Here is a 23,543-nt window from a genome sequence, read left to right as displayed (position 1 = left end):
ATATACACATAACTTATTGGGGGCAACTTCCCCACAACATATTTATTTTGTTGGAAATTCTATAAATTTTGTTTTTGTTCTCACTAAAAATTAAGTTTGACCCCACAAAAAATTTCAATAATTTTATTTGTGAAGAATTAAATACATAATTGTACGAGAGATAAATTATTGAATGATTGTTTGGTTATATGCTCAAACAAGACATATTTGGTAGTGTTAAAAACGAAAAAGATCATACAATTATTTTAAAATATGAATAGTCGTGGAAAAATATAATTCATATATAATTATTAATTATGTGTCCGGAATGTCTTGATATATATAATATAGTATAATTTTTGTAATTTCTAATTTTTTTAAGTAGCAATAACTATACAATTATTTGATCATGAACAAATTGATATATTTTTTATATAAACATTTTATGGCATATGATATTGCCTCCATCTGTTAAAATTTCAGGATTATGTAGTATAAATACAAATTATATCTATCAATCTTTTTTCTTTTTGTAGCTGGCCCTGATAATTGGAACTCTACATAGTATAAAAATGTGTTATGTGGGGATCAAACATTGGTTAACCTCTACAAATTCAATGTATATGGCTTGACCAACTTAGGCACTTCCAGATCTACAAACCTTTTATGATACCAACGTTAGAAATAAATTAAAAAGGCGCTCACATTTAAATTTCACTTTATACAAAAGGTAGTATAATAGAAAGCTGTGACTGACTTCATAGTTCATAGGTTAATTTTATTACGAATTATGCACCACATGCACTTAAATAGCTTCATCAACCATTTTGAATTATGCAATCCTCATTAACAAAGCTAGCCCCAACAACCGAGTGACAATTTTCAAGTGAGTCCACCTAATAATGGCATGTAATAGAATTCTAGTGAAGTCACATCACTTTCACTATTTGACATGCACAACAATATACTATATTTTAGAAAGTAAAAATACAAAGAGTTATGTTATTATATAATAAAAGGAAGAAAAACTAGCTAGTTCCAACGACTGCGCAACAAAGTTAAGCACAACATTTATTTGATAGGGTACTTGTTTAGGTGAAAACGTTTAATAGTTTGTTGTACTGGCTAAACTTTGAGTTAATCTTTTAGTTCGCCGACAGTGTACGTACACTTACTCAGTCACTTGCCTCCATCCCTTTATATCTAAGTATTCTGTTCCCTCTGAACTTTGTCCTTCCATATCTCTTTGCAGTGCACAACAACCACTTTGCAATCATGGTTCAATCGAAGAAGTTCAGAGGTGTCAGGCAACGACATTGGGGTTCTTGGGTTTCTGAGATTCGTCACCCACTTTTGTAAGTTTCTCCTTTCCATTTCATTTCAGTCTCCATGTATGTATCTATCTATCTAGTTACATATATTTGTCATTAGTCACATCAACGTACACATTCATCTATACAGTGCATGTTTTTTTGTTTAACTATATCAGTTTTTGTCATAATCAAGAAGATTATGGCTAATTTTGTCAAATTCACAATGACGTATTGTGCACATCTATAGTCCTTCAATGTAGAGCTGTCAAAACAGGCTGATAGCTATATGTATGTCATTCATTAGATTAAGAGAGATCCATTAATCTAACTGCTTGATGCAAGGTAAAACCTAACCCTAGAAGATCCAAGTTTATAATCTTTTCACACCACAAGAAAAAAGTTGAATGGAGTAAAAAAAAAAAAATAGAGATGAAAATAATGCAAATTGATCTCTTAACTAGTTTTTACATCTCTAGGAATTTGTGATAGAATTATAGACAAATATAGTTTTTCTTTGGTTCTAACTTTTGTTGGTAATTTTTTTTAGTAGTGTTGTTTTGCATGTAATTATTAAGTTTGTAACTATTTGATTTGAAATAGGAAGAGAAGGGTGTGGCTAGGAACATTTGAAACAGCAGAAGAAGCAGCAAGGGCATATGATCAAGCTGCGATATTAATGAGTGGTAGAAATGCCAAAACAAATTTCCCAATAACACAAACTCCTGAAGGTGATCCAAAAAGCATTACAAGTAATGAGAACAAACCTTCAACTTCAAAGGATCTAGAAGAAATTCTACATGCAAAACTTCGAAAATGTAGCAAGGTACCATCTCCTTCCATGACTTGTTTAAGGCTTGACACAGAGAACTCTCACATTGGTGTGTGGCAAAAGCGTGCTGGGAAGTGTTCTGAATCAAATTGGGTTATGACTGTTCAGCTTGGGAAGAAGATGAGTGTAACCCAAGATAGTGGTAGTAGCAGTAGTAGTGTGGTATCTTCATCGGCTGTCCCAACGGAAGAGGAAATCGTGCGAGGAAAGATTGATGAAGAAGATAGAATTGCACTGCAAATGATAGAGGAACTTCTTAATGACAAGAACTGTCCTAGCCCATCAATTAACAATATTAAGCAAGGGGATGATATTGATAACATTGATAACAGCTTTTTTCTTTAAAATAGTCGTTACTTGTTGATCTCTATATTATATAGTATTCACGTGTTAATTAATTTAATCTCTCTTTTATCAAGGTCGTCATTATTTGGGAGAAAAAAATAAGTTTATAGACTATAAGTCTACATGTAATGAGTGGGTTTCCATCATTTCTACCATATTGTATAAGTATAACGTATTTATTAATTTTTTAAAAAATCTCTATAAAGTTGTAATTGTAATTGCAGATTCATGTCTTCCCGATCAATTAACTTAGAAGGTATAGAGGACACCTTTAAAAGAATTTGAACAAATATTGTCAAAGTTCATACAAAGTGCACTGCATGTATTTTTATTGAGATAAAAGAGTATAACTCATGACAGTTTGAGCAAGTACAATGTATATAAAGGGAAGATAAATTAGATGCATAGTAAAATAGCAGATGATAATTATCGGATCAGTCAGAGATGGAGAGAAAAACTATTTAACTGGCAGCTGACTTGGCATCTAAGTGTTTTTTTCTTTCTTTTTTTAACTCCAATTCTTAGTGGGAAGGAGCTCTCATATTTCGGTGAACAAAAATTGAACTTAGTTCTCTGAATAATTCTCGGCGGGAAGTAGCTACGATAATTCGGTGAACAAAAATTGTTTCACCGAAGAATTGAACTTAGTTCTCTGAATAATTTGTTATTTTGTGAAGCTCACTAACTACTTGAGTCCAATTTTTTGGTTCATGTCTATTTCTTCTTTCTTAATAGCCAAACATTTTTTCCAACGACAAATGTTACGATTTAATTGTTAGATTAAATATGTAATCATTATTTGAGTTTGACTTCAGTACCTCAAATCCCTTAACTCTTAGCTAAAACTAGTTGAACTACCACCCCATTAATAGCAAATAGCCAAGAAAATATTTTGAGAACTCCCAAATCCATGAGATGAAAATACTTTGCTTGGAACGTGCAACCTCTAAATCAAGAAAATACTTGAGAATTATGATTTTGAAGTTGTGCCTTGATGCAATCGAATTATGCTAAAGAAGTTCCATTCAACAAAATGTCTTCAACATAGGCCAAAAGAGATGTAGTCATTCCCATGATGGAGAGAAAACAATGTATGATTAAAATTTGATTGGGTACATTAGGCTTGGTAATAGGGCGAATGGGGATGTGTTTTACCTTTTTTGTTCTTATCCCCGACTCTCATACACTTATACGTTACCCTACCTATACCTAATGGGATGAGAAATTGAATCTCATCATCATCCCCGAGATGGGCTTAGGTATCCTCACAAGTCCCCGGTTTTTTGCCGATACGATTTGATCTTCCATCGGTCGGTCGGTGCGTCGATCGGCGCGGTTAGAGCGAGAATGCACAATTGTAGAAAAAAGTGAGGGAATATGCCGGGGCTTATGGCGGGGACAAAGCTAGGCCATACGCCGGGGGTTTAGCCCCTCGTTTTTCCCGGGAGTGTAACCCTTGGCAAAACGTTAGCGAGGAGCGGTTTTTCCGGTGCTTCCAACCCCGGTAAATTCCCTCACAAACGTCCCTTTTCCCGGGGATTACGTCCTTTTCTCGGGGATTTTGCCCCTGGCAAAAGGTAATGTTTCTTGTAGTGTTTTTTTCAATAAAAAATAATTTTTTTCCATTCACGAATGAAAAGTTGTAATACATTATCCAACAATATGTTCACTCTAACATTTCCGGCAAATGCTCACTTTAACATTTTATTGACCGAGGGTGTGAGATGGTGGAGATCGATGGCTATGGTTAAGGAGAAGAGAGAACTCGAGTGAGTGTCGTCTGCTAGATACACTCTAATCGCATGTCCGATCGTGTGAATGAAATGGTTTATGATTTAAGGTTTGAATTTTTATTTTTGGAAAATGCTACTTCTCAAGAAAAATAGCTTCAAGAATTTTTCAAGACACGGTTGGCAAATTTTAATTGGATGATTTATTTGTTCACTTCCTATTTTTCACCACACCTCCTTTAATTGTGGCAAATAGTGCATTGTGATTGGCTACTCTTTATTCTTGAAGAATTCTTGATGTTATTTTTCTAGAGATATAGCATTGCTCTTTATTTTTATATAAAAAGAGCAATAAAGTAGTAATAATGTAATTTTTTACATTTAGGACGAGTTTGAGTATGGATTCGGGATGGATACCTATATACTTGTCACTCGTCCCGTACTCGTGTTTTGAATTCGGAGAAAACTCAAATCCATACTCAAACTTATCTAAGCAAAAAAACCGTCAAATCGAGGTTGGTTCAAATAGATAATCGTGAGTACGGATTTTGCGGCTATGCCTAACATATATGCCTAAACATATTCTTTTAACAAAAGGGTGTCAATTTCTTATGTCACACGTGACTTGCTTGCTTGTGCATATATCCTTCTTTTAACAAAAGGGTGTCAACTTCTTATATCACACGTGTGAGCCCATATATATAAGCTCTTTTACAACTTGCACACTTGGTTAGGTTTGTCACACACACCTTCGGTAACCGACATATACACATTTTCTTGTTAATCTCCATGTTAGGAAGTGTTATTGATTCTGTAAAAAGAAAATAAAAAAAGGTGTTATTGACAACTAGTGAAGATTGCCAATTGTGAATGGAGGCAATAGGTTAGCTCTTCACTTCTATTCTATACACACCCCATCTATTAATAATTATACGCGCCTGCTCAATTTATTTTAGTTTAATATATACTACCAATAATAGTCCAATACTCAACTCTATTAAATACACACACTAGCTTATTTTATTTTACTCTCGAATAAAATACTAGCTTTAGTTAGAAAAGAATTAAAAGGGTTAAATATGTTGTAGGTCTTTATAAATACTCAATTTTTTTGTTTGTCTCCTTATAAAATTTCTTTGCGTTTAGTCCTTTCAATTTTTCTATCATCACTTTTGGTTCGTACTTTTCAGTTAACTCATTTGTATCATTTTAAATTTTGAATGAATTTTTCCAAGAATGTTTAAAATATCATAAGAATCTCTCCCAATTTTTTTTTTTTAGAATTTTTCAACAAAACATTAAATATCAATTTTTATGATTGTGGTGCCTTAAAATTTTATTAATGTTTTGTTAAAAATTCTATTTTTTTTAGAGATTCTTATAATATTCTAAACATTCATGCAAACACTCATTTAAATATTTAAAAGATACGCATGACTTGACTTAAAAGCATGAACCAAAAGTTTGGACGAAAAATTTACGGAAGGCTAAAAGTTGTAGAAATATTTTAGAAGGGCTAAAATAAAATATTGGGGCTTATCCCTCAAAAAATTGGGACTTAGTTAAAAAAATGTTGTTGTAGCCCCAAAGTCCGAAGATTTTTAAAGAATGCAAATTGAAATATTTGAAGGGAAAAAATTAACTCTTCCTATCAATTGATTGGAAATTCTTGGAGACGATTCTCAAAGAGATACGACAAAGGGGATTTGCGATACTTTGAACCTGAAATTCAAGGATCAAACAAAGTGAAGCAAGTTTAATTGCAAGCATTTAGTGTGAATTTAGACTTCTTGGTAAGTAAGAAAATGAAACCGTAACCCATTTGGGTTGGTCTAATGGTATTGACTTGGGATCCGGAAGTGTGCTCCTCCTTCGGGTCTCGGGTTTGATTCCTTCTAGTGTCAATTTAGGTGGGCTAATTTACCTTCTAAAAAAATGAAACTGTAGAAGATCCAGTCCTCAACTTTCTCACCATGCATCTTCATCTTGTTGATAATAGTATATTTGGGAAGATCCATGAATTGATGATAGCGACATTTGATTATGTTGTTTGCTCAATTGAAGAATCTTACGATGTAAGTACTCCATTTGTTGATGAACTTCAAATAATCTGAATGGTGCATGAACAAAGAAGTAAAGGTCATAAAGATAAGAAGATGTAACACCTCTAATTTTATTTTATTTTTAAAGAAAAATATGTAACACCTCTAATTTTTGTGTGTACGTGCGCATGCTGTCTGATATTTATTTTGATATTTTCACACTACAAGAAATCTTGCATTTTGCCAGGGGGTGGAAGCCCTGGCAAAATGCATAAAGCTTGGCAAATGAACGTTTGCCGGGAGTTTTGCGGAGGAGCGAATCACCGGCAAATCTGCTCATCGCAAATGACCTTGCCGGGGCTTTAGCTCTGGCAAATTTGCGAGCTTTTGCGGCGTGACGACATCACATCGGTCATTTTCCAACCTTGCCAGGAACATTGCCGGGGTTAACCCCCGGCAAAATGCGTACGATTTTTTTAAAAAACGTTTTTTAATTGTTTAAAAAATCAATATATTAAAATTTAATAATTAAAATAATTTTAAAAAACACAAACCTAAATACATACTACAAAACTACATGATATAAACAATAGTACAACATCGTTCATTTATGAATAAAACAAATTATGTATAACGAGACATCAAACATATTCAAATTTTTTATATATGATTGCAACAACACAAATGTATGGGGACTATAGAACTCCATTGGTAAATAACAAAGTTGGTTTATAAATTAAAATAGCAACATAAAAAGGAAGAAAATATTAACTCAAAATCATTGCCTTTGGATGTGTAGCAAATCAAGTGCTTCAACTCTTGAGTATTAGATGTCCGTATCGGTTCAAACTTGATGTGAAGATACCTAAATCATTCCATCAAAGACATAATGAATATCAAAGTATTCTAAGAATTCTACTACAAACTCACTTAGAAATTAACAAATTTAAAATACAAGTTGCAAGTAATCAAGTATCCAACAAAAGCATCCTAACCTTAACAAAAAAATCTAGCTTCATAAAGAAGTGTCATGTATTTTCCATCAATTGCATCAATGCCATATATTAAAGAGAGTTTGAGATATGAAAAACACTAAGCTCTTACTCTTGAATATTAGTCCTCTGCCTTCTAGATGTGATAACACCAATAATGCATCAACTTTGAAAAAAAAATTTTGTTCTTCATAAACAATTGAGAGATAAAATAGCAATATGCAATAGCCAATCCAAAATATAAGCTCTCCTAAAGAGTTTATGGAATAAAAATTTGAAAATATAGCTTGCGGACATGTTATAAGTTGTTTTCGAAGCTCTCACAAACACTCTCATAAGTGTTTATGCCAATCGATAGGCTCAAATAAATCAACCCAACCGAACCTAAGTCCAACAACTAACAAAGAAAAACTTGGAAAATTATAGAAAAAAGAAAACATGAAGCAATTTGAAATGCCGACCCTTTCGCAACCATCTACGGTCAATTTGGTCAAATTTTGAAAGCAAGAATGTGCTGAAAGTTGGTCAAATTTTGAAATGCTTATGATGAACGCTTGCCTAAATACGGAACCTGAAAAATGAGAATCCCTCCTCCGTTCAAATCAAAAGTACAACTTAGAAATGAGTAGAGATATTGACATTGATAGTAACTATGATTCAACCTGTGTTATTTTCAAGATTCCTACACTATTATCCAAATGGGGAGAATATCTTATCTTTTCTTACTTTTCAATTACTTGTAGCTCCTTGTCACAATGTGAATTTCACCTTGTATCTAAAATATACAAAATTGTACTTGACAAAGTGACTAAACATCAGAATGTGATGTAGAAAACTAAGGCCTAACTAAAAGATGAGGAAGAGTCTTCTAGAAAAAAAAAGGGACTAAAAATTAGCATTTGCAATCCCATTAACAAGTCCAACAATCTTCCTATTAAACGGAGTACTCATCTAATATTGGCAAGAATCCAAAGTTGCCAAAGAGAAACCAATCATGAACCTAAGCTAATTGCTATACAAAAACATACATAACACGGTTGGAGCAAAAAGCATTATAAGGAAAGCACAACCATACAAAACTCCAATTTGCTCTTAATTAAACCGCACACACATGCAAAAAACAAGAATATACAACAAGGACTCACAAACAAATCTAAAAAGTATTTTACATATTCTTACTTCATTAACTCTAATTGACTATCCAAGTAAATAAATAAATAAACCTTGTCAATGACCTTCATAGCTCAAACCATCAAACTCAATAATTTTATGGTAGAAGCTATTGAAACTAACAACGGATATGAAAGAGAGCTACTACTTACACATCTTATATTTTATCAATAATTATGACAATTCCCTTTCCTCTGGACATTGATTGAGAAAAGTTTCAATGTCTCCAAACTTGAAAATTCAACTCGTCAACAATTATGAAAGTTTCATTATACGCACTAACAAAAAGAGTATATCAATACAGAAGGTACACTCTACCTTTCACTAGGTCTCAACAGCTCCAACATTCTCCAACAAAATTTTCAACAACTCCAACGGCATAATCTTCCCTCTCATCAACTCAGATCGGCATTCTCCGGCATAATTTTTGCTATAAAACCCTTCACAAACAACGGCATAGAGCTATCAACATCATATTTCTCCACCGGAGCCAATTCCACCACCACAATCGGCGAATCGGAACAGTCGACGAATCCGCCTACATTCTCCTAAAACGTAACAACAAAATTGAATAAATAACAAATCCCCGAAATGTAACGTCAAAATGAAATACTGAAAAATCAAATCCCTATTAGGTGAAATCACAAACCGGAAACATAAAATCAAAATCAAGAAATTACGAATACCTAAATATAGAAAAAATTGGAATCCATAAATATATGTTACCGAAAAGCGCTTTAGTCACCGATTCTTCGGTAAGTTCACCTTCACTAGCCTTTTCGATTTATAGTTGAAGAATAATCGTCGGTGGCTCCGAGTAGAATGTAGGCGCTTCGGATTAAAAATAGAAATCAAATATGTCGCTCGGTTTATAATGAAATAGAAACGCAAAAATTGAGAAAGGAAGAAGAGAAAGGGTTGGGTGTCCATACCGTGATGGAGGAGAAAAATGGGTGAAGATGAAATTGGTCAAATCATGAAATCATTCGGATCGGTTGAAAGCTTAGGTGATAAGGAGTTCAAAGCTGCTCTTTGTTTGTTCGATCGGTGTTCGTGGCGGCGGAATCGGCGTCGGACGGAGGCGAGTGAGGGAAGGTTTTGAGGAAGAAGAAAGGATGGTACATACGTGTTCTCTTTCTCTTTCCTTTGGTGAGCTTAATGTAGCAAAGGGAAAAAAGTAAATGGGCCCTTTCAATTTACCGGGGGTTATGACGAGTTGCTCTGGCAAGCTCTGGCAAATTTGCCGGGGTTTCTTGCCCCGGCAAATATCCCCGGCTAAATGCGGGATTTCTTGTCTTGTCATATGTATTAGATTGATAACAATTGTGTGCATTTACTTATATTCTAACTTATCATGCTGTCATCATATACTATTATAGCGATTTTTTATTAATTTTATTACTTTTATTTTATAATTTTAAAATATTAGTAATATTTTAGAATAATCATTTTATTTATAGAATTGTTAGAAATTAATTTGTATAGTTATTGGGCTTTTAAAATGATAAGAAAATGATTGTTGGAGACTTTTACCCAGTGTGCACCCCCTTCTTTGATGCCTCTTGTTGAAACCTTCATGAAGCACTACTTTATATATATATATATATATATATATATATATATATATATATATATATATATATATATATATATATATATTTGATCGATTCCTGCTAATATTTATATTAATTATGTAAAACTTTTTTTACCCTGCGTAAATCATCAGTCACGTTTCATTGTCTCTGTGGATTCGCTACTAAGCAATTTTATTTTGGATCGACTTATTGCGCCTTTGATATTCTGGTGTTGCTGAAATTATTGTTAATTCTTGTATCTTAGAGATCGCAAAACCAATTACATAGAGTGAAATCGAATTCATGGTTTAGAATAAGCACGGTGAACCAGAAAAAACGAATTTCCCACAATTCTTCCAAGGCTCGTTGTGTACGACTATAGCCCTTTGAGCGATAATCAAACTAATGTGCAAATATGAATATTGAACAATTTTGTAAACTCGTGTCATCCCTAAAATGTTAGGCATTAACTTACAGTTTTTTCTTATAATATATTTTTCAAAGAGTTTATTAATATATTTTTCAAAGAGTTTATTAAGAGTTGCGCACATTTGAATTATGATATCCTTCACATTGATAACTCAATATTAGGCGTTAGGTCAAATGTTAGGCGTTAAATCATATTTTTATCTATTCGAAATCAACAATATTTTATATCCATAAATCAATTAACATGTAACTACTCTACGTAATTGTTAGTCAATCTATAAAATGACACTTTATTACTAACTCTAAGAGTTTAGTCTAGTTGTAAAAAGATAGATTTTAAACTTGGAGATTGTGGGTTCGAGCCCATTAAATTTAAATCGATGCACCATTCTTTTTCTTTTCTTTTCTACGAGATTGTAAAAAGAAAAGAAAAATAAGGGATTACATAAGGATGTAATCCCTTATTTTTCTTTTCTTTTTTCTTCTTTTTCTTTTCTCATGTAACCAAAAAAAAAAGATGCTTGAGTTATATATTGTCTCTCTTTTTATGTCAAAATCTACTCAATCTTTCTATTTTTTTACCAAAAGTGATGCAAGAAGCACCCCACAAAATATATTAACCGAAAGAAAAGAAGTACAAGAAAGAAAATGAGGACTAGGCCAAGGACAATTTCAAAAGGTGATAAATCGAAATTGGGCTTGCCCAACCTATTTCTAATATACTTCTGCGGTTCTGCCTGATAAAGTCAGGTGAATATAACCATAAGCTAAAGAAAAAAATGAAAGGGTAAGACCGAAATTGACCAACCTATTTAAACATACATTTTCTTCCCTATACGAGTGTAGCAGAAGATCTCATGTTCCTTGTTAGTAGTAAGAAGTTAAGCCACTTCTTCCTTTAACACCAAGGCACAACTTTGATGGACCTGGAAGGACAGTTGGGAATGTTATTCTAACCAGAGATTGGTACAGCATTTTTAATGTATTAATCTTTTGGGAAATGCTAACATATGTTTTTATGATACATGTTAGAATTCCAAAAATAAAAAGTATAGTATGTATTAGAAAATTGTGTAATTTTTTCTTTTTTAAATTGAAGATTAATTTTTTAATAAATCATTTGCAGAATTCTTAACATGTGTCCAAGACATGTATTTATTTATTTTTTGACAAAATTTGTCCGAGAAATTTAATAGGATCTGTATACTGTATATACAAATTTTTTTTTATGAAATGAACATAATTTGTATATACGGTATACGTATCCTATTAAATACTCCCTCCGTCCCATATTACTCGACCTATTTAGTATATTTGCACTATTCATATACCATACTTTGACTCAATTTTTCTACTAATATATAAAAACAAAATATAGCATATAAGATGTTGTTAGATTCGTCTCGATCAATATTTTCAAAATATCAAATTTTCGTAATTTTTTCTACTAGATTATTAAAGAAATTTAAGTTTAAAATTGTGCGTTAGCGTACGTGACGTAGTCATTTAGGTCGAAGTAATATGGGACGGAGGGAGTATTGCAAACCATATTTATGAAAAAATCCAAGCACATTCGAAGAATATCCCATTCAAAGATGCTGATTTTAGTTAACACAAAGCCAGTAGCAAGGGGACAGGTAGCCACATTTATTCAATTTGATTTATCACCGCAAGCCAAGTAAGTAGCATTCCGCAGATATTCTTGCTTTCTTTTTCTTTATTTTATTTTATCCTGACACACATGTCGTGGTCACAACTATGGATATTCCACATGCCCTGGAATTATACCACGGTTCCCACTAATTAATCACTTCAAAAACAAGGCTTTTCAAACCACATGTCACTAAATTATTCACTAATTAATTTATACCCATCTAAATTATCTCATGTCGACATTTAAAAATAAAATAAAATAGTTTTTCATGATTATTTATTTTAGTAAAAAAAGAAGTGATTATTTATTTAAAAATAATTAAATAATCTAGCAACAGTTACTTTTTCTCTTTACTTTATATTTTAGATTATAGCTGAATTCCTCTAAAAATATATTGTAGCTGAATTATTTTTTAACGAAATAATAAGTGTTTTCTTCCATTTTTATAAGTTTTCTCAATTGAAGGTAAATCATTTTGAGTCATCGTCAAATATTAAACATGAATATATTTTTCAATCGAGATTTAAACATCGATTTTATTTCGTTATGAGAATCTAACCCAAATTGCTAAACTCAAATATGTTGGTTTTTTTTTGCTTTGATAAAAAAAATACTTTTTTTACAAAGAGTATGAATTATTTATTTAAAGATTTTTATGTTTTTTGATAAAATAAATTTAAATTGATCAAGTTAGAACAATATAAGAAATGCTCATAGTATGGAAAAAAGCTACTTGTTGATATTCTTAGTATATTTATTGCAAATAACATAATTATCATTTATTTATCTCAACTTTGACTCATTTGAATAATTAGATACAGTCTACCATTAAAAAAAGGGAAATGTTAACTTGTGCCCTTAAGGCACAAGTTAATGATTCAAACATAGAAATAAATTATTGGAATGTGTGCATTTTATTTAATCTTTAACTTTTAAATGCATTGAATGCACAAAATTTAAGAAAACATTTCTTCTTTTGGGTTTCTTAACATGTGCCCTAAGGGCACAAGTTAACACTACCCTTAAAAATAACGAGATATTGTCCAACATATTAATTATAAAAAATCACGATTTTAATCAATTTGGTCTTAAGATTTAAAGGACAACTAAGTACTAGAATCCTTCACAAAAAAACTAAGTACTAGAAAATTTGGTTTTTTATTTTTTGTAGAAAGAAAAAATATTTATGTATACACTTATTCACAATTTTTTTTTGTGATTTATTGTATCACAATCACATTTTTATTGAGGAAAGTATCACAGTCACATATTTAATATTGTATGTATTGTTCATGCTCTATTGCAGACATGACCAAAAATTTCTCTTATCTATATTCGTAAGTGATGGTTTAATTGCTTGAGAGGAAGAACATGAGGAGGAGCGTGTACCGGTTACTAAGAGCATCTCCAACGTGCCCCATTAACAAGGACCACTCCCCGTTACGACCCTCCATGGAGAAAGAAAAATTGAGTCCCCGTTAAGGAAGGAAGAACTATATAAGGACTCTCTCTCCCGTAACTAACGGGTCCCACGTTTAAAAAAGTAATAAAATGTGTACTACTGGTCCCACTTGCATAAAGAAGTAATAAAATATGTACTACTTGGTCCCACTTGCATAAAGAAGTAATAAAATGTGTACTACTTGCCTCACTTGTAAAAATGAGTAATAGATAAATTATTTTTGTTTAATATGTAAAGATAGTGGGACATATTTAAATACTTTTCATTGGAGTCCTTATTAGTGTATTGCCATTGGAGTCATTGAGTCCTTAATAGGTACTTTTATTAAAAAATTATAAATAAGTGATGTGCACGTGGGGTCCATTTAAGAGTCGCTTGTTAGGGAATTACCATTGTGGATGCTCTAAGGGTAGGATTGTATCATTTGTAAAGAAAAATTGTAAATAAAAAAAGAAAAAGAATGATTCCTGACCAAAAAAAAAAAAAAAAGAATGATTTTTTTCTTTTCATTTTTATCTAATTGACATTATTCAGTATGTTCATAAATTATCATTAATGTAACATCGGGACCAAATATTATTTTCTTTTTACTAAAACGAAGGTTAATAACTTTCTTTTGACGCAAAAAGGAATAGGATAATAACGTTGAAGTAATTCATATAGTAATTAATAATCAATAATTTTTGTAAAGGATAAATCAATAACTAATATTCCAAAAAAAAATCTAAAAACTCTTTAAAATAATACATCATGCAATTCAACCAAAAACTCTTGTATGGGCACGAGGTTTTAGATAGAAAGATTTGAACACACTTACAGAACTAATAAAAAAAGTAAAAGAAAAAGTAAATTAATACTAACATGAACTCATTTGAGTTAATTTAATGGTTTTAATATTCAAGTGTGTTTCGGTTAGATAATGAGATTTGACCCGTAAATAGATAATGAGATTTGACCGATCAAATTAGTCAGCATTTAAATCAGATATCAAATTAAAAATAACATTAAATAGTATTAGAATATATATTTTTCCTTGACCAAAATTTTTTCTTATTTATTTTTCAACACAGCAACCACTCCTTATTTTCTTGGTATGCATAGTAGATGAGAGAGAGAGTGAGAGTTGGAGGGAGGTATAAAACCGAAAATATACTCTTACTACTGTATTTAATTTAAGGATATTCCAACAATACCCTCGAATATTCCTTTCCCTCTTAACCGTTATATTACTTCTCTTCTCTCTCACTTTTCCTCCTCCTCCTCTTATCACTCTTTTTCCCATCCTCCCAAACACGCTCATTCTCTTCTCCATTTTCTTTCACATTGAAATTCAATTTCAATTTCAATTTCATTAATAGTTTTTGTGTTCTCTGAGTCATGAAATTCGGTAAGAGTTTAAGCAGCCAGATCGAAAAAACTCTTCCAGAATGGCGCGACAAGTTTCTCTCCTACAAAGAACTCAAGAAGAAGCTTAAGAGCTTAGAACCCGCCTCCGCCGATGACCGTCCCGTCAAACGTCGTAAGGTTGATTCCGACACCGGAGAAATGTCTAAGGAGGAAAGTGACTTCAGAAACTTGTTGGAGAATGAACTCGAGAAATTCAATAACTTCTTCGTTGAGAAAGAAGAAGAGTACATTATTAGACTCAAGGTAATTCTTTTTTAAAAGAAATTCACAATTTCATTCTTAGATAAATAAATAAATAAATAAATTTAATTTTAATTTTAATTAGACTCACAAGTTTTTTTTAGGTGAATAAATGACATATGCATTTGTTTGTTCCCTGTCGACTGAGCTATAATCACGAGACAATTAGACTCACAAGTTTATGTTTATAAATGATTGAAATTAATTTTTAAGCTATTTGAATGTTTATTTATGGTTGAAATAAATATGTAGGAGTTGCAAGATAGGGTTGCTAAAGTGAAGGATTATAGCGAAGAGATGATGAAAATTCGCAAAGAAATTGTGGATTTCCACGGCGAGATGGTCTTGCTGGAGAATTACAGTGCCCTGAATTACACAGGTGCTTTCTCAACCTTACAATACAAGTTGTTTTTGTTTTTCTCTGTTGGTATTGAAATCTAATAATCAAATTTGCAACTTGTTACATGTTAGAACATGGCCCAAGTAGGTCCCTTTCAGAATTATATAGCAAATCTAAATAAAATGGAAAATTCAAAAATAATTAGATGGAATAGGATTCATTTCCAATCAAAATTGTCCGTTGGTTGGTCCTGAGAATTCTTCTGGATAAGTTAGTAGGACCAAACAAAGCATATGCTATTTTTGGAAAAAGAATCTACTTTGGACATATTCGTTTTGTGAAATTTAATATTCTGCTCTTTTTTGATTCCTCTATTATTGCTTCTTGCTCTTTTATCTACTTGGTAAAGCCCTAAGAATAGTATGTCCTCAATCTCAATGTTACGATGCCAATCTTTTTAAATATTCTTATTCACTCTTTATACTGTAGAAAAGTCACATTATTTGAAAAGCTTAAACAATTAAACAGGGGAGCTTCACTCTTTCTATTTGTTTACTCAAGTGATTCTAGTTTGAAAATGTTACAAAAGCACGTGGAGTGGAATACAAGTGAAGATCTTTGTGTATTCTAAGAGGACTTCCAAACAACATCTAATTACACATAAAGTAGTATTATCTATAAAAAGAAGTATTAAAATATTAAGTTATTTAAGGTATTTTCAATTTGATGATTAATCTTTTCCTTTACATAATTGTTTTTTACTTGAGGTATTTTCAATTTGATGATTAATCTTTGGGTCATGTTAACCAAAGGTGTCGGGGCACTGCTTAAGGAAACTAAAAGTGGAAACTTTAAATAAAAAAAGACACTTTTTATGCTTTTAATGCAATGACCGCACAACATTCAATGCAAAATACTACTATATTTGACTCTTATCCGGTGCCCCGGGGCACTGGTTAACATTTCCCTTAATCTTTTCCTTTACATAATTGTTTTTTACCTGTGTTTCCTTAGCCGGCACATAATTGGTTTTAACTTGTGTTTCCATCGCCAGCACATTTTAGTATTCTCCTATAAATAACATGTGTGATTCTCCTATAAACCAACCACTGCCAATTGAAAACAGTAGTTTTAGATCAATTGCCTTTGTATAGAGACACTGCTGTAATTTGCCTAAAATTGTTTGTCTTGAACATCAAATGAAGAATGCCCTATGGTGTTTTCATTTTTTTTAATCAACTACATCGCCTGTATCTAACTATTACCTCACTTTTCCTTCCACAGGGCTAGTGAAAATACTGAAAAAGTATGACAAGAGAACTGGTGCCCTCATTCGCTTGCCCTTCATTCAGAAGGTTTTGCAACAACCTTTCTTTACCACCGATATGCTCTACAAGCTTGTAAAGGAGTGTGAAACAATGCTGGACTACCTTTTTCCTGTGAATGTTCCTCCAGCTGTTGGTGAGATAATCCCTGAAGCTGAAGGATGTGATCCTTCAACTTCAACCACCACTGAGAGTGATGGTTTGCTGATTCCTAAGGAATTAGAGGAGATTGAGTACATGGAGAGCCTTTATATGAAGAGCACCGTATCAGCTTTGCATGTTTTGAAGGAAATTAGAAGTGGAAGCTCGACAGTTAGCATGTTTTCATTGCCACCGTTGCAATCAAGTGGATTGGAAGAAACATGGAAGAAAATTCCAGTTTTGGAACAAGAGGCCAAGTAACTTGCTTGGTTACATTGAGGGCAATGCATGTTGTTGGATGGCTATTTTTCCCTTTGTTTTGTCTTCTAAATTGGACGCCTCTGTTATAGATACTAACAGTGATGTAAAGATGGAATTAATTTTATAGAATTATATAGGTTCCATGTAATAAAACACCTCTGGAATTCAAAGAAGTTATGTTTTGACATTTCGCTGACTCTGAATACTCAATATATAATGTGATTTATGTGTAATGTATCTGCTTCATACCATAATATTGTTAGAGGATTCATTTGGAAATCATTTTTATAAATAGTTACCCTCTTCCATTTTTTCTACCTGACAATAATAGAAAACATGCTAAGCTGCGCTCAGAAGGTGAGCAGTGTGTACTATATAAAAGTTCAATGGTAGTAATGGTAGGTTTGGTGGTGAATTCTCTGGTGGTAGTGTAAGTGTATGCTTAATAACAAATTATACCTGGTAGAGTATGCTTTAACTCTACCAAAAAAAAAAAAAAAAAAAGAAAAGAGTATGCTTTAACAACAAATTAAACCGTGTGAACCTTGATCTGTGGTGTCTCGTATATGACAATAATAGAAAACATGCTAAGCCGTGCTCAGAAGGTGAGTAGTGTGTACTATAAAAAAGTTCAATGGTAGTAATGGTAGGTTTGGTGGTGAATTCTCACGTGGTAGTGTATGCTTAACAACAACTTATACCTGGTAGTGTATGCTTCAATAACAAATTAGACCGTGCGAGCCTTGATCTGCGGTGTCTCATTATATGATGAAATATCAGTGAGTATCTAGTGTATAAATTGAAAATTGTCACTAGTTTTAAAGCATACGGGATTCAGCTATAAAATTAGTTTTATTCATGACAGATCAAGGAAGCAAGGACTAATATAATCTCCTGACCGTCATCCACAAGCAATATATCATCTATAGGGAACGGAAAACTACCAACGTCAATACAGTCTGGTATGTGTTGTGTTTAATTGTTTATTTGACTATACAACGTAACGTACATGTCTCTCGTGTCTTTATTCAGAGGTTCAGCTATTGGAGATGCGAAGAAATTTGAAATGCAATACGTGATCTATATTTCATGTCATGACATACTAATGTATCTTGGTAATGTAATTTTATAGTGTGAACTTAAGTAGCTTCTGCTTGTGATGTTAAACAAAACATTTGGTTTTAGTAGTTTCCTTCAGTCATCCTCGAATCTGGCCAGCTAATGCAATAATTTACACTCATTCTTTGTCTTAGACAATTAGCTGCCCGTAATGTGGAATACTAGAAAATAACTTATAACTTGTTTGTTTTATTGTTTTGAAAACAAATGTGCTACATTTTTTTTTCTCAATCCAAGTCTTTGTTACTTTTCTGTCATTGGAGCTTTGGAGTTTGTCTGGTTAGGATTCTCTCTCTAACACAGATGTGCCTACCCACCTACACACACAACATAGCTCAGAAGTTGTGTAGTGAATGTGATTTTAGCACATAACTAATGCTTCCTTTAAGTGTGAGGTTAATCTCTGTTGCTCCATGCAACATGATTTATGCTGAGAAACTTTTGCTTGTCTAGATGATTCTCTTAGATCTAGCAGTCAATCATGTACATCGAATACTTGTTGAATTATGCAAGGTAGTTCTTAGAAACTAACTTGATTTTCTTTCTCAAAATGCATACAACGAGAAATTTTCTTTTGCTTCAACCTCATTACCTCAACAACGTAGGAGGACATCAAGTCTAGTCTTCATGTAATGCCACTAAATTTTTCAACCATGCAGCCATAGCTTTGGTCACAATGCAATCTTGATGCAACATACTTGAAAGGTATATCAAATACATTCATGTTTGTGAAGCAGTTTTCCACTGACTTTAAAATGTTGCTGATGCGATGTAAACTCACTTTCAATTTAAGTTTGTCGTTTTAGCCAACTTTAATCATAGCGAGGATTGAGAAGATAATGACATCAGTTGAAATTGAAAACACTGGGGACGAGATACAAGACCACAATTTCCTTATTCAGTAATTTATTATTCTGTCTTCTTTTTCTTTTGTATACATGAAACTTGTATTGAGATTTCAAATTGTTTCTATTTCTATTTTAAGTACATAAATCTCTTAGATTTTACTTTTTCATTTAAAAGTTTGAGTATAGTTATATTGGATTGGTTGATATGTTAGGAACCAATCATTATGGAATTAGTTAGTTAGTCAACCAATGACCGAACAGCAGCTTGTCAATAATACTATAAAATAAATTGATTTTAGAGTGCAAACAGATCAATTGTATAACTTTTACACTGTTAATCTATAACAGGTACTGTTGGAGAATCCATGATTTTGTTGGAGCATCCGTGACTCTTTCATGATTTTATTACCGAATGGCAATAAGTCCGTGCGATGTAAGTGGGTGTCTACTGTGAAGTATAATTCATAAAGATCAGTTGAAAGGTATAAGGCTCGCTAGATGGCTAAGGGTTTACTCAAACCTATGACATAGACTACTCAGAGACATTTGCCTCTATTGCAAAATTGAACACGGACTCTTTTATCTCTTGCTGCTAACCTAGATTGGCCCCTACATCAGTTAGATGTTAATTGTTAAAAAATTCTTCCTCAACGGTGGTCTAGAAGAAGTATACATGGATGGTCCCTAAAATCTAGAGCTCATTACACCATGTGGAAAAAGTAGGGTAATGCTGAAGAAGAAACCTAGATGTTAATGTGTTGGAACCTGAGGAGATTCTTCTAGGTTGGGCTTATAAGTACATTGTTGCAGACGAGCTAAATAAGCTTGTTCCTTGGGAAGTCATTGATAACAGTGTCGTGGAAAATATGGTTAAGGTGACACTTTGATGTGTCCAAGAACCTTTTCTCACGCCAACAATGAAGTGTGTGGTGTTGATGTTTCGACAGATTGCTGATGATATAGCAATTCCTCCTTTGTCCTGATTCCAGTTATTCATGAAGAAAATGCCGCAGCAGTTCCTCATGTGGATTTCAACTTTGTTTTTTATTTTTCCCGAAGGTTGATCCAATTGGTAAGAAATTGACTATACTTTATCAGAGTGTGCTCAACACTTCAACTCTTGGTGTCAGCATGAGGATCTCATTAGTGGACAATCTGTAAATACATCTGTCAGCGCTCTAGAGGGCTGCTCTAATCAAGTGAGTTCTGAGACCCTACTTGCATAAATTTTTTATTATCCAAAAGACACTTATTTTATTTTCGCTTAGTGTTTGCAAATTAACCAACTTTAATCTGCTACTCCGTTTATGTTTTTTGCACTTGGCATCTTGTATTGCTGATATTATTGCTAATGACTTTGCCACAGTAAAAAAGTAACATAGAATAATAATTCTCTGCTGTCAAGAAAAGGATTTTTAACTGATCAACTCAGTCGCCAGACCAGAACTGTTAAGGATCAAAGTTGATTATGGTAATAAAGGGATTACGTTAATAATTATCCTTTTGAGAGTTGACTACCTCATGCATTGCTTCAAGTCATCCTCCTGGACAACATCAAGGGAAAATCAAGAAAAGGTAAAAAAATTCTGTGCATAAATCGTGTGGGGCACGGAAAAGACAGAAATTTTGTTTGCAATTGCAACTTAGTGCTCTGCCTTTAGCTAGAATAGACCCATGACCATTGATTCTCTCTCTCTCTCTTGTCTTGCACAATAATATAGGTGAATTAACCAAGTACCCTTGTATTTCTCCATTAGCTTCACACTTATAAGACCAAAAAGGCTTTAAAAAAAACTACCCTGTTAGTCAAATAGACTATTATTTTCTCAAACAATAGCATAATGAATAATTGATTTTTGGTCTTGAAATAAGAATGTTTGTTCCAACTAGAGCGGCTAGGACCTTCTAATATAATTTAACATATGAGAGAATTTAAATCATAAAAATATGACATGAAATAAAAAATTAGAGTATTCAACAGACTGATACGTTGAATATTTTATAACCAATTGACCTTGTTTTCTGAACTACCACGCTCCAACAGACTGATATGTTGAATGATTTATTGTTATTTTTGTTAGCATCTCTTAAGTTGTAGCTAAAACGAAGAAGAGGACTTAATTCACCTTTAGTGTACAACACAAGACATTGATTGAGTCAATGACCTTGGATCTATGCTAAAGGGAGAAGCAATGAAGTTGTAAGGCCAAAGAAATTTCTGTTTTTCCCTGCCCCACACGGTTTATTCAGAGGAAACTTTATCTTTTCTTGATTTTCCCTCCACGTTATATTGTATATTAATCAGTGAGCATAACAAATGAACCATTTGCTATTATTGATCATGCGTGGAAATTAAGATTCAAGATGGATGACTTGAAACAATGCATGAGGTAGTCAACTCTCAAAAGGAGAATTATTAACCTAATCCCTTTATTACCTGAGTCAACTTTGATCCTTACGTGGTATGTAACACCGAGACTTTTGAACATTAAAACATGGACACCTTTGGGATAGATGTGTTCCGATGTTAGACACTTGTCGAGTTTGACATCCATGTGTCTAAAAACCTTTTTTTCTCTTTGATTCGACACACCTTAAATACTCTTTGGACACTTCTAAGACATATATCCATTGAGGTTATAAGTTTAGAAACAATGATGATGGTGTTAAATGCATTATGCTAAATGTAATTACATAAATTTGCCTTTTGGGTAGTAAATGGATGAATGCAAATAAAAGACTAACTTATCTTGTTTTATATATGTGGAGTAATCCTTGTAAAAAAAATTTATACTAGATTTGGTAATTTTATATATAGAATATTTGATTTTAGTCATTGAAAATAAGAACTAAAATAAATATTATAAGGATAAAAAAATTATAAAAGATAAACTAAAATTCGCTCAAATTACAAAGGGTAAACACTATTTAACCTTAAATTTTTTAAAGGGCAACTCTACACACTGTAGCTCCCGCATATGCAGTGGTCCCAGGGGTTCCACCATTTGGTGTATCAGTACACAACCTTACCCCGATTTACACAAGAGGCCAAGTTTCGTAACTTCGAACCCGCGACCTTTTCAAATACATGACAACAACTTTACCAAATTGCGCCTAACGTTACCCCTCAAAATTTATTAAGATATTTTCACTACCGGTGCGGTGGGGTCTTGAATAAGTGCATGTGTTTGTGGGCCATTGGATTGGTGTTTGGATTTCAAGATCCATTATGGTTGGATCACGGGAACATTTTTCTTTAAGCCCCCAAATATATCTAACGCTCCCTAAATACACATCCGATAGTTATCTACCGGATGTATGTTTATTTTGGGAGTTATCTCCGAGAGGTGTGTTTGACAAGAAAAAGTATGCATCCCGTAGATAACTACCAAGTGTGTACACCCTCGGTCACTATTATAAGCAAAAATCCACTTTTTAGATACATTCAATAAATGATGTATGTGGTCTTCATATAGACTACATACATCATTTATTGAATGAACCTAAAAATGAATTTTGCTATAATAAATAATCGTGAGTGTATTATGGGGCTTTAGAAATATTGGAGGGACATAAAGAGAAACGTTCAGATCATGGACTTATGAGTTTCTTGGACTTTGTCAAATCACATTAGGTAGAGAGAGACTCTATGGACTCCACTTGTGTAACATAGTGGATTTCTATGTTATATAACATCATCCAATCAAGTGTGTGACACGTGGATTTTGTCCTCTTAATCTTTTAAATCGGTTTATTTGGAAAAGCGATTTTAAAAAGCTTTTGTTTTAGGAAATAAGATATTTTTATTTTCTTTTTTATTTTTGTTTTCACCATTTATCCCTTAGGATTGTATTACCGGCTCGATACCGGGTTGCGCGCAGAATCGCCGGCGGAATTTTCTCGAACTTGATTTAACATTTGTTCGATTTTAATTAAACCTTGAAATGGTTTTAAGAGTGTTTTAGCTCTTTCTTTTTGTGTGTTTGTAAGTTCTTCTAAATCTTCTACTTCTCTTAGAAAGTCTTCAATATATTCTATATGGTATTGTACGAATTCTTTGGAATGAAAAAGAATTTGTCTTAAAACAATTCTTCTATGATAAAATTCTATATCGTAGACTATGTTCTCTAATCTTTCTTTAAAGAGTTTTACTTCGTTATAAGACCTAAACCAGGCATTATATAATTTTTTCTAAAGATTGTTCAAATTCAGTTAGTTTTTGAGATGGCCATAAAAGGGTTGTGGCTCTTTCTTTTTGTGTAACGTAAATATTTTCTCGTTTCTTCTAATTCTTTTATCATTTCATCTATATATGAGATTTGTAAAATCATTAAATCATGGAT

At 32.7% G+C, this 23,543-nt stretch overlaps 2 protein-coding genes and 1 long non-coding RNA gene across 3 annotated transcripts; 2 read left to right on the top strand and 1 right to left on the bottom strand.

Moving 5' to 3' along the window:
* Positions 1 to 1,149: 1,149 nt before the first annotated feature.
* On the top strand, positions 1,150 to 2,684 carry LOC146902242 (ethylene-responsive transcription factor WIN1-like). Its single transcript, XM_085732627.1, has 2 exons — positions 1,150 to 1,334; positions 1,893 to 2,684. Exons 1-2 carry the CDS (start codon positions 1,255 to 1,257, stop codon positions 2,464 to 2,466), a joined length of 654 nt encoding a protein of 217 aa, XP_085588753.1. The 5' UTR covers positions 1,150 to 1,254; the 3' UTR covers positions 2,467 to 2,684.
* Positions 2,685 to 6,879: 4,195 nt separating this feature from the next.
* On the bottom strand, positions 6,880 to 8,673 carry LOC146902241 (uncharacterized). Its single transcript, XR_015021477.1, has 3 exons — positions 8,553 to 8,673; positions 7,692 to 7,801; positions 6,880 to 7,103 (listed from the first exon to the last, which is right to left on the bottom strand). It is a non-coding gene; the product is annotated as an uncharacterized LOC146902241 (long non-coding RNA).
* Positions 8,674 to 14,773: 6,100 nt separating this feature from the next.
* On the top strand, positions 14,774 to 17,420 carry LOC146902240 (SPX domain-containing protein 1-like). Its single transcript, XM_085732626.1, has 3 exons — positions 14,774 to 15,169; positions 15,419 to 15,545; positions 16,791 to 17,420. Exons 1-3 carry the CDS (start codon positions 14,897 to 14,899, stop codon positions 17,231 to 17,233), a joined length of 843 nt encoding a protein of 280 aa, XP_085588752.1. The 5' UTR covers positions 14,774 to 14,896; the 3' UTR covers positions 17,234 to 17,420.
* Positions 17,421 to 23,543: the final 6,123 nt, after the last annotated feature.

This window comes from Medicago sativa, chromosome 8 (assembly GCF_051527215.1).
Source record: "Medicago sativa cultivar Bolivia chromosome 8, Bolivia_mono, whole genome shotgun sequence".
Taxonomy (NCBI): domain Eukaryota; kingdom Viridiplantae; phylum Streptophyta; class Magnoliopsida; order Fabales; family Fabaceae; genus Medicago; species Medicago sativa.
This window is presented reverse-complemented; position numbering and strand designations above follow the sequence as displayed.

Excerpts from the sequence above, each read along its gene's own strand:
- LOC146902242 (XM_085732627.1), top strand. The coding sequence starts at position 1,255 with ATGGTTCAATCGAAGAAGTTCAGAGGTGTCAGGCAACGACATTGGGGT. Across the intron at positions 1,335-1,892 it reads GAGATTCGTCACCCACTTTT|GAAGAGAAGGGTGTGGCTAG; the intron begins GTAAGTTTCTCC and ends GATTTGAAATAG.
- LOC146902240 (XM_085732626.1), top strand. The coding sequence starts at position 14,897 with ATGAAATTCGGTAAGAGTTTAAGCAGCCAGATCGAAAAAACTCTTCCA. Across the intron at positions 15,170-15,418 it reads AGTACATTATTAGACTCAAG|GAGTTGCAAGATAGGGTTGC; the intron begins GTAATTCTTTTT and ends ATAAATATGTAG. Across the intron at positions 15,546-16,790 it reads CAGTGCCCTGAATTACACAG|GGCTAGTGAAAATACTGAAA; the intron begins GTGCTTTCTCAA and ends TTCCTTCCACAG.